A 14,639-nucleotide genomic window follows, 5' to 3' on the forward strand; every position below is an offset into this window, starting at 1 on the left:
AAGGCACAGATCCTTTAACAACCACCATACAACCAGCAACAGCAGGCTACTGTGCCTGTCATCTTTGAACTGGACAGTCCTTCCCACATACCATGTGCTCCAGCTCTGCCAACTGACTTACGATGTCCCCACACAATTCACCTTTCTGTCTCCAGCTTTTGTCTGCCTCTTTCTGCTCTGGACTCCTTTTATCCATTCTGGTTTACCTACTGAAAACTTAATCCTTAAATGCCGCCTCTCTGGTAAGACTCTTTCTGACTTGCTCAGTTTTTGTGCCTCTATCATATCTCCAAATTAATTTGTATGCATCTTACAGCCGGGTCTTTCTTTCAAATTAACATATAGTGTATTATTAGTTTCAGAGGTAGAGTTCAGTGATCATGTCTTATATAACACCCAATGCTCACTGCATCACGGCCCCTCCCTTAATGTCTACCACTTACCCTACCCTCCCACCCACCTCCCCTCCAGCAACCCTTAGTTTATTTCCTATGATTAAGAGCCTCCTATGGATTGATTGTCTCCCTCTGATTTTGTCTTGTTTTATTTTTCCCTCACTACCCCTATGGTCCTGTTTTGTTTCTTAAATTCCATATATGAGTGAGATTATATAATCGCCTTTCTCTGACTGACTTATTTCATTTAGCATTAATACCTCTAGTTCCATCGACATAGTTGCAAATGGCAAGATTTCGATTTTTGATGGCTGAGTAGTATTCCATTATATAGCTATACCGCCTCTTTCTTATCCATTCATCTCTTGATAGACATCTGGGCTCTTTCCATAGTTTGGCTCTTGTAGACATTACTGATATAAACACCGGGGTGCAGGTGATCACTGTGTTTGTATCCTTTGCGTAAATACCCAGCAGTGCAATTGCTGGGGGTTAGGGTAGCTTTAGTTTCAACTTTCTGAGGAAATGCCATACTATTTTCCAGTTACAGGCTGGTCCTTTTTTTTTTTTTTTAATAAATTTTTATTTATTTATTTGACATAGAGACACAGCAAGACAGGGAACACAAGCAGTAGAGTGGGAGAGGGAGAAGCAGACTTCCCACTAAGCAGGGAGCCTGATGCGGGGCTCAATCCCAGGACCCTGGGATCATGACCTGAGCTAAAGGCAGCCGCTTAACCAACTGAGCCACCCAGGCCCCCCTACAGCCAGTTCTTTTGATCACTGTATTTAATGAGCATTTACCCAGAACAGCAGCCTCAATATATTTATATCTATCTAAAAATTAACAACCCAAATACCCAGCAAAGCCCAATGAAGCAAGTAACATGAAGCAATGTGACATTCATTCAAGTTTGTGATCTTTTAAGATTTTTTTAAAAGATTTTATTTGTCAGGGGCGCCTGGGTGGCTCAGTGGGTTAGGCTGCTGCCTTCGGCTCGGGTCATGATCTCAGGTCCTGGGATCGAGCCCCACATCGGGCTCTCTGCTCTGCGGGGAGCCTGCTTCCTCCTCTCTGCCAGCCTCTGTGCCTACTTGTGATCTCTGTCTGTCAAATAAATAAATAAAATCTTTAAAAAAAAAAAAAAAAAAAAGATTTTATTTGTCAGAGGGAGAGAGAGCGAGCAAGCATAAGCAGAAGGAGTGACAGGCAGAGGGAGAAACGGGCTCCCTGATGAGTGGAAAGCCCAACATGGGCTCAATCCTAGGTCCCTGGGATCATGACCTGAGCCAAAGGAAGATGCTTAATTGACAGCCACCTAGGCATCCCTAAGATTTTTTTTTTTTTAATAGATACTACAATTTTAAGTTTTTATTGTTCTACAGTATTCAGGAAAGGGGATAAGAGTTTGGACCAGAGAGTAAGTTTGGGTTTATCCTAAAAAGTTGAATGGCTCAAAATCTGCCACTAATTACCATATTTCTCCATATGTAAATAAGTGTTCCAAATGGGTGATCAAGTATCCCTTCTTTCAGAATGGTGTGCAAGTAGGAGGTAGAAGGCCAGAATCCTAGCTAGGATGTACCTATTTCTCAAGGATTCAATTACTAGGCCTTTACTGGCTTCCCAAGTGCCCAAAAGCATAAAGGCTAGTGGCAGATACAGATGTGTTCTAGGAATACAGAAGGGGAAGAGGTGGGAATAGTTATGGATGATGAGACTGGAACTTATCTGGGGCTGAGAAATGAGAGCTGCTATTCTCTATTTCCTAATTCTCTTAAACATACATTTTGTGTGTAAAGAAAGAGCGAAACACTATAGAAGCATTAAGAAGACTAAGGTACATAAGTACTTACCTGTAATAATCTAGACAGTCAAAAAAGAACCACCAATGTAAAAAAAAAAAACAAAAAAGAACCACCAATGTATAGTATGCTATCATTTGTGTTTAAAAGTAAAAGGTTGTGGGAAATGAAAGAGACATATACTTGTAGCTGGGTTATTCAACTCAGGAAGATTGTACAAGAAACTACCAACAACAAAGGTTCCTTCTTGGAAATGGAACTAGGAAATGTGTTAGGATGAGAGGAAGACATTTCACTATATAGTCTTTATTTATTCCACCTTTTTTTTTTTTTACCATATACTTATTTTACTTTATAAAACAATACACTGTAGGGGCGCCTGGGTGGCTCAGTGGGTTAAAGCCTCTGCCTTCAACTCCGGTCATGATCTCAGGATCCCGGGATCGAGGCCCGAATCGGGCTCTCTGCTCAGCAGGGAGCCTGCTTCTCTGCCTATTTGTAATCTCTCTCTCTCTCTCCTTATCTCAAATAAATAAATTAAAACAAAACAAAACAAAACAAAACCAATACATTGTAAAGCTTAAAGAAAGAAAGAGTAAATCAATAAAACAAAAATACTAAAGAATTAATCCATCAATTAGTCCTACTTACCACGGAAGTCTATGTTCATTCTAATGTGTATATAGGAAAGACAGCTTAACTATCTAAAACCAAACTTCTAGTTTCACCTCTGAACTCATCTGCTTTCTTTAACCAGTCTTCGGAAATGTTATTTAAGGCTCTGAGCCTCTTCCCACAGTAAGCCCCTTGTTAGTAGCTCTAATGTGTTGAAGCATTACAAAAGAGGGGCTTATAATCTTTTAACGCTGGTGTGCCAAGCAATATTCCATTCCCTCTCCTCACTGGGGAAGGTCTGGGACTAGAAATTATGGCTGCTCTCATTAGTGGATGAGTTCCCTCACTAGCAGAGGCTCAGGTCAGATAACTACTCAAGGGAGCACTCCCTCACAACTGAAGTTTCATCACTAGAGCAACTAAGACTGATGAATGTTACCTCACTTGACACCATTAAATCTTCAATCATTTCAGACTGAAAGTTTACTTAGTTCTTTTATTTTTTTTTAAGATTTTATTTATTTATTTGACAGAGATCACAAGTAGGCAGAGAGGTAGGCAGAGAGAGAGGAGGGGGAGCAGGCTCCCTGCTGAGCAGAGCCCGATGCGGGGCTCGATCCCAGGACCCTGAGATCATGACCTGAGCCGAAGGCAGAGGCTTTAACCCACTGAGCCACCCAGGTGCCCCTTAGTTCATTTTTTAAAAGCATACATATCTTAAAGGCAAGACTTTATAAGGATTTTGCTAACAAATTTTTAAGAAACTAGCCTATAATAATTATCAAGAGAAGTCTCATTGAGTGGTACCCTTGATTCCATGCTTGGCTCCATTCCCCCTTTTGACTGGCTTACTCTCCAGCCTAATTATTACTGACATAATTATTTATGATGTCCAGCTTCTCTTTTTCAGCTGGTAACCGCTGGGATAGCAAAGAAACCAGCGAACCCAGCAACAGATAACTTTTCACTCGAGGAGACTATCCCTGGATCTCAATGGCTGGTTTCCTCTGGTGCTCACAACAGGGATAGTTCTAACTGCACTCCTCATTAACTAATCATCAGTATTCATAGCAAAGGAACAACCCCAAAAATGTACAGAAAGCAGGTATGGGGTGGGGAGAAGTGAAGGCAGAGGGGAAATCACCACCACCAATGACACAACAAAAAACTGCTGCCAGGCACCTTCCAATCACAAGTTCTACATGGAGCAGATGATGAACTAAAATTAACTTATCCTTGTGATAAAGTGAAACACTTGAGTATCTACAAATAACTTATTGGTGATCACCTACAGTCCCTTACCAGTGAGAGAGAAGTATCTTCTAAAATAAGTTCTTCAAGTTTAAGTGCAATTAGATGTGTTTCAAGCCCTTTAATATGATCCACAACGTTGGAAATTAAAGTCTGAAGCCCAGTAACATAGTCTTGGAAACTGGTGAAGACAGGTGGCTGGAAAAAAGATTTATAAAAAAGACGAAAGATTATCAAACATATTTCCTTTGCTTACATCTCATAAGCTATATTAACTTCATGCTACAGTTACTTAATGCTATTAATAGTAAGCAGGATGGATACAGTTTTGGATATTAAGACAGTCTCTCAAACCAAGGTAAATTTAATTGGTACCAATAATGCTTAACTCAGCAACAATGACAAGCATTTTTTAAAAATGGGGCTTATTCACTCTGGGGAACTGGAGATGGAAAAACCAAGAGAAAATATTTTAGGTGGTCATTACTCAACTTCATGCTAAGAATCTTCTGGAACACTAAAGAAGATGAGAGGAACAAAAGTATCATTTCTTCTCTATGTCTTTAAGATTTCCTCTAATATTAATAACAGAAATAGAGTTTTCTAAGTTCCAACAGAAAAAATAATGGGTAACAACAACAATCACAAAAATTCTGAAAAAAAAGTAGTTAAGAGGAACTTACTCTCATATATATGAGGGTATATTATAAAGCTATATGAAATCCAGACAGTACTGGTATATAAGTGAACTGATAAAAAGTGAAAGAAAACAAGTCCCAAGATAAACCAAAGAGTGTAAGGGAATTTAAATGGTAACATCTCAAAACAATGGTTTCCAGTGGATGAATGGTACTGAGATAACTTGTGAGACATCTGAAATTATGAAACAGGAGCACCTGGCTGGCTCAGTCAGTAGAGCATACAACTCTTGACCTTAGGGCTCGTGGTCTTGAGTTGGGTGTAGGGATTCCCACCTTCGGTGTAGGGATGACTTAAAAATAATTTTTAAAAAACATTTATTTATTTGAGAGAAAGAGAGAGAGAGCACAAGCACATGAGCAGGGATAAGGGCAGAGGGAGAAAATCTCAAGCAGACTCTCCAATGAGCACAAAGCACAATAACCCATGATATCATGACTTGAGCTGAAACTAAGAGTTGAATACTTAACCAAGTGACCCAACCAGGGGGTGAAATATTTTTAAAAAATAAACAAAATAAAAAGTACCAAAATAAATTCCAAACAGGGTAAACATCTAAGTTTAAAAAATCCATCAAAGCACCAGAAGAAAACTTAGTTAATGGCTTGTGTAATAATTGAAAAGGACTTTCTAAACATTACACCAAACTAAGAACCATTAAAAAAAAATTTTCTTAATTATTATGTTGACCAAAAAAATTACTCAAGTTAAAAGATAAATGAGGGCGCCTGGGTGGCTCAGTGGGTTGGGCCGCTGCCTTCGGCTCGGGTCATGATCCCAGGGTCCTGGGATCGAGTCCCGCATCGGGCTCTCTGCTCGGTGGGGAGCCTGCTTCCCTCTCTCTCTCTCTGCCTGCCTCTCTGTCTACTTGTAATCTCTGTCTGTCAAATAAACAAATAAAATCTTTAAAAAAAAAAAAAAGATAAATGAAAAACTGGAAAAAATTGCATCATTAGGGATATAGAATTAATAATATTAAATTAAGAACCCAACAGCTTAAAATATATCATTAGGAAAAATATTACTACCACAACAGGAAACCTGGGCAAAGATATGAACAGAAGGGGCGCCTGGGTGCCTCAGTGAGTTAAATCCTCTGCCTTCAGCTCAGGTCATGATCTCTAGGTCCTGGGATCGAGCCCTGCATCGGGCTCTCTGCTCAGCAAGGAGCCTGCTTCCTCCTCTCTCTACCTGCTTCTTTGCCTACTTGTGATCTCTCTATCAAATAAATAAATAAAAATCTTGAAAAAAAAATATGTGAACAGAAAATATATCAAAGAAATCTCAGCAACATGTGACAAAATTTAAAAATCAGACAAATGCAAAAAACCTGTCCAATCAGTTAGTAAAGCAGTTTATGCACTTTATCTCATTCTCTCTCCATTGAATAAATAAAATCTTAAAAAAAAAAAGGTAATGAGATACATCCATGTATCTCCAGAAGAGGTGTCTAAGGTACCCTGTTAAATGAAAACACAAACAGGTTTCCGATATAGAGTATAATTCTGGTTTGTTCGCAGTGGTGATCACTGGCTGGTGGGACTATGAGTGAACTTCACTTTATTCACATCTTTAGGCTACTTTGATGATCAAGAAAATAGGAAGGCTGTTCTCAATTTTAGAAATTAAAAAAGCAGTAACTACAATCCACCCCAGCCCCAAAATCCAAATGCCAATAAGCTCTTCGAAATGTTCTAGGTACATGGGCTTTCATTAGAAGAGATTAACAGAGAAACTTTTACCTACACTTTCAAATTTTACACTCATGATCTGTTAAATTATCTTGAAAGAAGAAGAGAGAAGGTTCCTTCACTTAGCCCCTCATCCAAATATAACTACCCTTTGTTTCTAAATGAATGAAACATCCAGCAAAGCAGTGTCAAATCTAAAGAATTCCTGAATTGTTACTGAATTATGCAGGAAGTCTATATTACCACTAAAACCATTAACATTTTCAAATGACAATGGTCACTATATGTTGCTACAGTGAAGAACACTCTCCCATTTATAATGACAGGACAAATTCAAACATTAAAAAAAAACAGCATGTCCTGTGCAGAATGAATCCTAAATAACTTTGCTCATGTAAAGTACACAAATTATGTTAATGTTTTACACATTCGAAAATTAAATCAATAGATGGAAGGACCCTCCAAAATTGAAGACAAAGAAAAATAAATGAATCTTATTTATACCATGCTAATAATATAATTTATTTTTAATTCCAGTGTTTTTACCGAGTACTTAACTCTCTGTATCCACTGGTACATACTCTAAGGACAAAGAACAACCGCAAAAAAATTTAAACTTTACTTAGTGGCTTACTGAAACTAGTAATGCAAATGATATAATAATGTAATCCCAAAACTGTTTAGTATTTCTTGTAAAACAAGTGAAATAAATACATTGATGTTATAGGGAACCAGTGTTCAAACTCTGGGGGTGGCGTGGGGGGAAACTATAAACTGGAATGAGAGAAGAAAAAGAACAGAGAACATGGTAATGTTGAACTAAAACTGGAGGTATCAGTAAGAATTAATTATTTTGTGTGTTTACACGTGTACATACATTTCCTCTTTCCACTAACATAAACTTGAAACCCCATCAACAATCAGTACACCTGGGGCACCTGGGTTGCTCAGTGGGTTAAGCCTCTGCTTTCGGCTCAGGTCATGATCCCAGGGTCCTGGGATCGAGTCCCACATTGGGCTCTCTGCTCAGCAGGGAGCCTGCTTCCTTCCTCCTCTCTCTCTGCCTGCCTCTCTGTCTACCTGTGATCTCTGTCAAATAAATAAATAAAAATCTTAAAAAAAAAAAAAAAACCAACAATCAGTACACCTAACACCTACATCTTGGTTTTGAAATGCCACTCCCTATAAAAGAACCAGGCAGGGTTGGGGCACCTGGGTGGCTCAGTGGGTTAAAGCCTCTGCTTTCGGCTCAGGTCATGATCTCAGGGTCCTGGGATCGAGTCCCACATCGTGCTCTCTGCTCAGCGGGGAGCCTGCTTCCCTTCCTCTCTCTCTGCCTGCCTCTCTGCCTACTTGTGATCTCTCTCTGTCAAATAAATAAATAAAATCTTTAAAAAAAAACAAAAAAAGAACCAGGCAGGGCTCCTTGAAATGTCTCAGTTCAGTTCAATGGGAACAAAGTGGATGGAGCATTTTTGCTTTTCTATAGGTGTGTAATTTAAAAACAAAAACAAGCTGGGGAGGGAAAACGAATGTACACAGGATTCTAAGGTATTTATAATATGCAGTAAAACAGTAAAAAGAAACAGCAGCATGCAGCCAAGTTATATTTTCTCTGTTATTACCATGATGATGCTGGTTTCTTTTTTCTTCTTTTTCTTTTTCTGTAAATTTAATTTGTATGGTCGCAGGACACTCTCACAGTAACTGGACACCCAAAGGATAATAGAAATGGTCTAAAGGAGGAAAAATTGCAGATTTATCAATAAGGATTATATTCAAGACATCTTTCAGGAAGTTAAGGGTTATGGATTGAACAACCCTTGCTGACAGTTCTACGCAAATCCTTTCAAATTCTCCTCTAGCTCTCCACTACAGATTAGAGAGATTAGATTACTTTCTAGAATTACCACACAGATCCAGAAGATCTTCATCTGAATACTGCTCGAAATACTAGAAATACTACGATTGCTTCAATCTTTACCCTCCCTTCTAGCTCTCCCAGCCCTAAAGCCATCCTACATTTGGTCCAGTTTCCTTTCACTCCCTTGCAGGAAGTAATTCTTTCACTCAAAGAGAGGTCCAAATTCCGTGCCTGGAATCCAAAGGTTCTTTACATATGCCTCTCCCCACTCACCTCCCAGCCCAGTAGAATAGTACCTCCCCTACAGATCTTAAACAGAGAGAGGCACGGGATCAAGCACCAAATCAGGCTCTGCGCTCAGCAGAGTCTGCTTTTCCCTTTCCCTCTGCACCTCCCCCTGCACTCTCAAATAAATAAATAAAATCTTTAGACAAAAAAAAAAGGTTCTTTCTCTCCCTCTGCTCCACCCCCAAAGCACTCATGCTCTCTTTAGAAAGGAAGAAAGAAAGGAAGGAAGGAGGGAAGGAAGAAAGACAGACAGACAAAAACGCAAAAAACAGAGAATCCTCCTTGGTCAGCATGTTTTCCTCCTTGAAGTTAGGTGTTTATACCATGCTTCTTCTCTGTTACAGAGTGCATGGACATACCCATGCAATTATTATTGTTTTGTTCAGCCTTAGACACTTATACTGTGCCAATCACCAGAACAGACTAGGAGGAAGAGAAAAGTAAACAAACGTGACAAAAATAAGATAATGGATTAGGAATGTTTGCAATCCTCCTCTTCCCTCTGATTAAAAAAAAAAGAAAGTTTTGCTAAATCTGTGCCCAGATTCTCCTTTATAAGGTAGAATCTTGGTTAATTAATGACTAGCAACAACAAATTTAAAAAGCTGGTGGTTGGGGTGGCTGGGTGATGGACACTGGGGAGGGTATGTGTTGTGGTAAGTGCAAGGTATTATGTAAGACTGATGAATCACAGAACTGTACTAAAACAAGTAATGTATTATATGTTAATAAAAATTGAGAAATCATTCATAGTGAAATAATAATAATAATAAATAAAAAGCTGGTGGAATTAACTTAAAATATGTAATAGTGGAGTCAAAAAGGAAAGTGAACAAGAGAACAGATTTGGAGTGAATCTGAGAAATTTTTAGAGATTGGTAAAGCAAACTGCAAGTTTTAGTCATGATGAACAAAACCTTCTTGGTATGCCTGGAAGGAGCTCATTCAAAAATGACTTAAATTGCTTTTCACTTAACAAAAGGTGGGGGTGGAGGATTAAATTACAGGTGTAAGGTGCCTATTACCTGTTCATTTTTTAAAAATTAATCCTTCACTCAATAAAGGAAAACCGAGTTTCTCAGGAAGAGAACAAAGACATACCTCGACAAAGAAGACTAAGTTCTCTAAAAGAACAGGTCGTGTTTTCAAATTACCATCTTTAACTTCTAAGAGGTCACCTTTACATCTACTGAAGACATCTGAAAACAGGAAAGTATTTTATTGTTTCGTTCAGCTTTTGTTTCAATGATTTTTAGGAATACGATGCACAATAAGCAAATATAAAAAGATTAATCCAGAAAGTTTCTCCCCCCACAGTGAACCAAACAACAAAGGATATCTATTTTCACCTTTTTTTTAAAAAAAGGATTTTATTTTTAAGTAGTTTCTATCCCTAAAGTAGGGCTCAAAATTATGACCCCAAGATAAAGAGTTGCAGGCTCTACCAACTGAGCCAGCCATGAGCCCCTATTTTCAGCTCTTTAAAAAGCCATGTAACTATTGCTCTGTTGACTTCAAAATTTAAAAGGTGACCTTATAAATTACATATTCTATAGTTTAAAAACCAGCTAGCCTTTCCACAAATAGGCCACTGCCACAATAAAATTAAGACTCCAAATGAATGATTTAAAAGAATGTGGGCCATTATGGACTAAAAGACTAAGGTGCATGATAGAAATTCACCTTCATAATAAATACCATGTTTTATTCACACAATCTTTGTCTTTTACTTATCATTCTTCAGTTGGGCAATAAATTAAAGACCATTTAGGCTCTTAAAAAGAAAGACCCTTATAGATTTGAAATGCATTTATGTACATTTATACCAAACAATTCCATTTCCAGGAATTTAATCCCAAGGAAATGCTCAAATGAGTACCCAAACACTTATGTCCCAAAATGTTCATTTCAGCATTATTATAAATAATCATAAATAACTCAGGTACATAACATATTATGTACTCCATGAGGCATATATAAATTAACAGTACATTGCTCTAATACTGTGATTATTAGTAACTGACATGGTAAATGTTCAAGACAACAAAACGTTAAAATAAAAAGTATGTATTATAACCTTTTCATGTGTTTAAAAAAATAAATCACTACTACGTATTTCCATGTACACATATAAGACTGTTTAGGGGGCATCTAAAAGTACAGACCCCAAAGTGTTACTTACCTTGTAAGTAAAAGTATTTATTTCCCTCTGGGGAAATAGGGCTGGGAATGAAAGAAAGACCACACCTACTTGTTAACTGTTTTACAGTAGGTTGTCTACTACTTTTGTAATCAACACTTTTTAAAGTTAAAATCAAAATACCAAAATACCAAAAGTATGCATTATTATTTTCAAGTTGTTGTTTGCAACTCTTGCAATTTCTGCTAAAAAATGAGATCCTGTCAGACAATAAAATATGGGACTCCACAGTCAGAATGCTTACCTTTTAATTGTTCTAGTAAAGACTTAAGACTATTCTCTACTCTCTCCTGGATCTCCACTGTATCCTCTAAAATTGAAAAACAAACACAAAAACAAAAACACTCAATTTTTTTAGGGAGAAAAAGAATTAAGATCAACACCTGCAAGCAACTCATGGACAAGGACATTTTCTTTATTCTTAAGACTCAAAGGCATCAAATTCCATTACTGAGAGACAAAGAAAAAGATAAAAGAAAGGAAAAGAAAAAGAGAGGCATTAACTACCTTTCTCTCAAAAGTAATACCTAAAATTCTCTAAGAAGACTTAAAATCCATGTGCTTCAAATACTCTCAACGACAGAATCCACAAACCTTATGATTGGGGGATGATGGGGATTAATGGAATATGTGTGATTCTCACCAAGTTAGGAAAAAACTCATTTCCACAAAGTTTAGTAAAGAATTCAATCTGAGGGGCACCTAGGTGGCTCAGTGGGTTAAAGCCTCTGCCTATGGCTCAGGTCATAGTCACAGGGTCCTGGGATGGAGCCCCACATCGGGCCCTCTGCTCAGCAGGGAGCCTGCTTCCCTTCCTCTCTCTCTTTGCCTGCCTCTCTGCCTACTGGTGATCTCTGTCAAATGAGTAAATAAAATCTTTAAAAAAAAAAAAAAAAAAGAATTCAATCTGAAATCCAATAATACTTCAACAAATTTAGGATTTTTTTCAACTTTTGGACATAACAAGTGATTTTAAATAGGGAAGACTTAAATTTCTAAAACATTACTTCATAATCTATGAATGTACCTTCTTTGATATTAAACTAGACACTTCCAGAACAGCTTCCATCTCCTCCCAATCTGTCCAAATATGTGAACTGTTAACATTTACTAAGTTTTCAAAGACAAAGGCCCAGTAAATACACTCATGCAAATGTACACTTACCTAAACCACTGGTGTCCAGCTCATAAATATCACTAACAAGATAAAAAGAACTGGTCTGACACTGAGAACAGCCAGAACTAAAGAATCCAGCCATTCTGGTAGGTACAGGACCAAGGAAAGGATACTGGAAAAAAAAGGGGGGAAAGTAATGTCCTTTAAATCAATCTAAACTTATAAAGAACAAGAAAACAGCAGACTATAACTACTGGATAAAAGTCTATTTCAGCAATTAAGTTGCAATTCACTAACTAAACTAACAACTGAATCATTATGGTGAAAACAGAAACCCTGTATTAGTTTGTTGGCTATTAAAAATATACCACTACAAATAAAGCTTTTCCTCACTCTCCAATTTGAATAGTGAAGGAGCCTCTGTAATTCCCAAGTCTATAAAGTCAGGTTTTTTTTTCCTACAGGTGCCATAAACTAGGACAAAATATTGTTTTTTACTATTCACCCACCCCAAATTCCTATTTTTAAAGACAGTCATAGGTTACTGCAGCTTTGATGGTGAACACATATTGATGATACCTGAACTTCCTTCTCAATGAATCGCTTTCCTGTCTCCAGGGCCACCTCCAGCTGTTGAAGGAGTAAACGAAGAATATCAATCCGGGAGGACACGCCATTCTCAGTGGTCTTTTCTGAGTTCCTTGGCTCCATGGGGTGGTTCAGACTTGGAAGTCCACTAATAAGCCTCAATGTTAAGGAACGGATTCTTAACCACATGGTCTCTTCCTCCAAGGAAAGTTTCTTATGTTCTTCAGAAACATCCCTTAAAAAGAAATATCCCCAAACGATCCATTTTATTCAATGTGTTGCCTTTACATCTTTCAAGCTTTACTTCGATCAGTGAAGATGCCACGGAATGATCCCAGCACTTGTCTTCCTAGCTGAATGATCTCACATAAACCCAATCTCCCAAGTCCCCAATTCAGGATTAATAAAATGGGGAATGATAACCTACCTAACAAGTCTATTTGCCACTTCAGTGAGATTTCTGATAACAACAAAATACATATTATGTATTTTGCTGAAAATGTTGCTAAAAATTTTTATATCATGCATTTTCAACAAAATACACAATATAAAAATTTCAAATGACAGAAAACTGAAAAATAGAAAAATGTACCCTAATAACCAAACACCTGCAATATTAACAAGCTTGGTATCAATTCTTTCACTCTTACAATACAGATGAACAAAACTACAACTAAAGATATTTATATAATTTGACATATTTTAAACAAATAAAATGGGTTCATGATATTTATACTTTCTGGACAGTCTATAGAAAAGAGTTACCATAGCAAGCCTGAGGCTATGATCTTTAGAAGGGCCAGCTTGCAAGGCTGACCATTAGCTAATGTCTAGGAACTTGGCACTCCAACCATTCCCTAAATGATAAGAGTGGCTCACTACACCTAGGCTATTTGTACAAACCATATGGTCTATTGTGAACACCTGCTTTCCTTCTGGGAGTCTGGAATGTTGACACATGATAGACAGAGGGTACCTACATAACCAGCTGGTAAAAACCTGGGGCACTAGGGGCACCTCGGCGACTCAGTTGAGTTAAGCCTCTGCCTTTAGCTCAGGTCATGTTCTCAGGGTCCTGGGATGGAGCCCCGCATCAGACTCTCTGCTGAGCAGGGAGCCTGCTTCCCACCCCACCCCCCCACCGGCCTGCCTCTCTGCCTACTTGTGGTATCTGTCTGCTAAATTAATAAATAAAAATCTTTAAAAAAAACAAAAACAAAAACAAAAAAAACCTGGGGCACCAAATCTCAAATGGGCTTCCCTGGGCAGAAATGCTGCACACACATCACTGCATTTTTTGCTGCTAAGAAATGCAGAAGGGAGAGAGCACTGGAAGTCTGTGCATGGAGTTGTCCAGATTCTGTGTCTTTTTCCCTTGCTGATCCTGTCATTTCTCCTTCTGTTATAATAGACCTTAGCTGTGAAGACAACTACAGGTTAAATCTTATGAGTCCTAGCAAACCACTGAATGCAGTCTTGGCAATCCCCAAATCACAGTGCACTTGACATCTGAACAACATTGATTTGAACTGCATGGGTCCACTTACAAAAAATTTTTTTTTTGGTAAATGCAGTACAGTATTGTAAATGTATTTTTTCTTCCTTATAATTTTTTTTTTTTAGATTTTATTTATTTATCAGACAGAGATCACAAGTAGGCAGAGAGGCAGGCAGAGAGAGAGAGGAGGAAGCAGGCTCCCTGCAGAGCAGAAAGCCTGATGTGGGGCTCAATCCCAGGACTCTGGGATCATGACTTGAGCTGAAGGCAGAGGCTTTAACTCACTAAGCCACCCAGGCGCCCCCCCTTATAATTTTCTTAATAACATTTTCTTCCTCTAACTTACTTTTATTATAAGAATAAAGGATATAATATACATGACTTACAAAATATGTGCTGGTCAACTGTTCATGTCATAGGCAAGGCTTCCAGTCAATAATACACTATTAGCAGTTAAGTTTCTGGGGAGTTAAAAGTTACACCTGTTCAAGGATCAAACGTATATTCAGAACTACCTCATATACTTATCTCTGCACGTTTGTGCTCGTACTGCCTTTGGTTGTACTTTCCTGAAAGTGATCTGCTAAATTAAGTGGGATATGGAATTTTCAATCTTTTTTTCCTAAA

At 38.0% G+C, this 14,639-nt stretch overlaps 1 protein-coding gene across 2 annotated transcripts in view; it reads right to left on the reverse strand.

The window, feature by feature from the left end:
- The window catches only part of NAA25 (N-alpha-acetyltransferase 25, NatB auxiliary subunit), a 73,916-nt gene that overhangs the window by 5,717 nt on the left and 53,560 nt on the right, over nt 1–14,639 (reverse strand). For both annotated transcript variants that reach the window (XM_004753267.3, XM_045073581.1), the window contains 6 exons: nt 12,506–12,749; nt 11,975–12,098; nt 11,054–11,119; nt 9,711–9,808; nt 8,083–8,193; nt 4,119–4,265 (listed from right to left, as the gene is read on the reverse strand). In XM_004753267.3, the coding sequence (XP_004753324.2) occupies nt 4,119–4,265; nt 8,083–8,193; nt 9,711–9,808; nt 11,054–11,119; nt 11,975–12,098; nt 12,506–12,749 (790 nt within the window). The remainder of the gene's footprint in view (nt 1–4,118; nt 4,266–8,082; nt 8,194–9,710; nt 9,809–11,053; nt 11,120–11,974; nt 12,099–12,505; nt 12,750–14,639) is intronic.

Source organism: Mustela putorius, unplaced genomic scaffold (genome assembly GCF_011764305.1).
Source record: "Mustela putorius furo isolate JIRA1106 unplaced genomic scaffold, ASM1176430v1.1 tig00537248_pilon_pilon_pilon, whole genome shotgun sequence".
In the NCBI taxonomy this organism is placed as follows: Eukaryota; Metazoa; Chordata; class Mammalia; order Carnivora; family Mustelidae; genus Mustela; species Mustela putorius.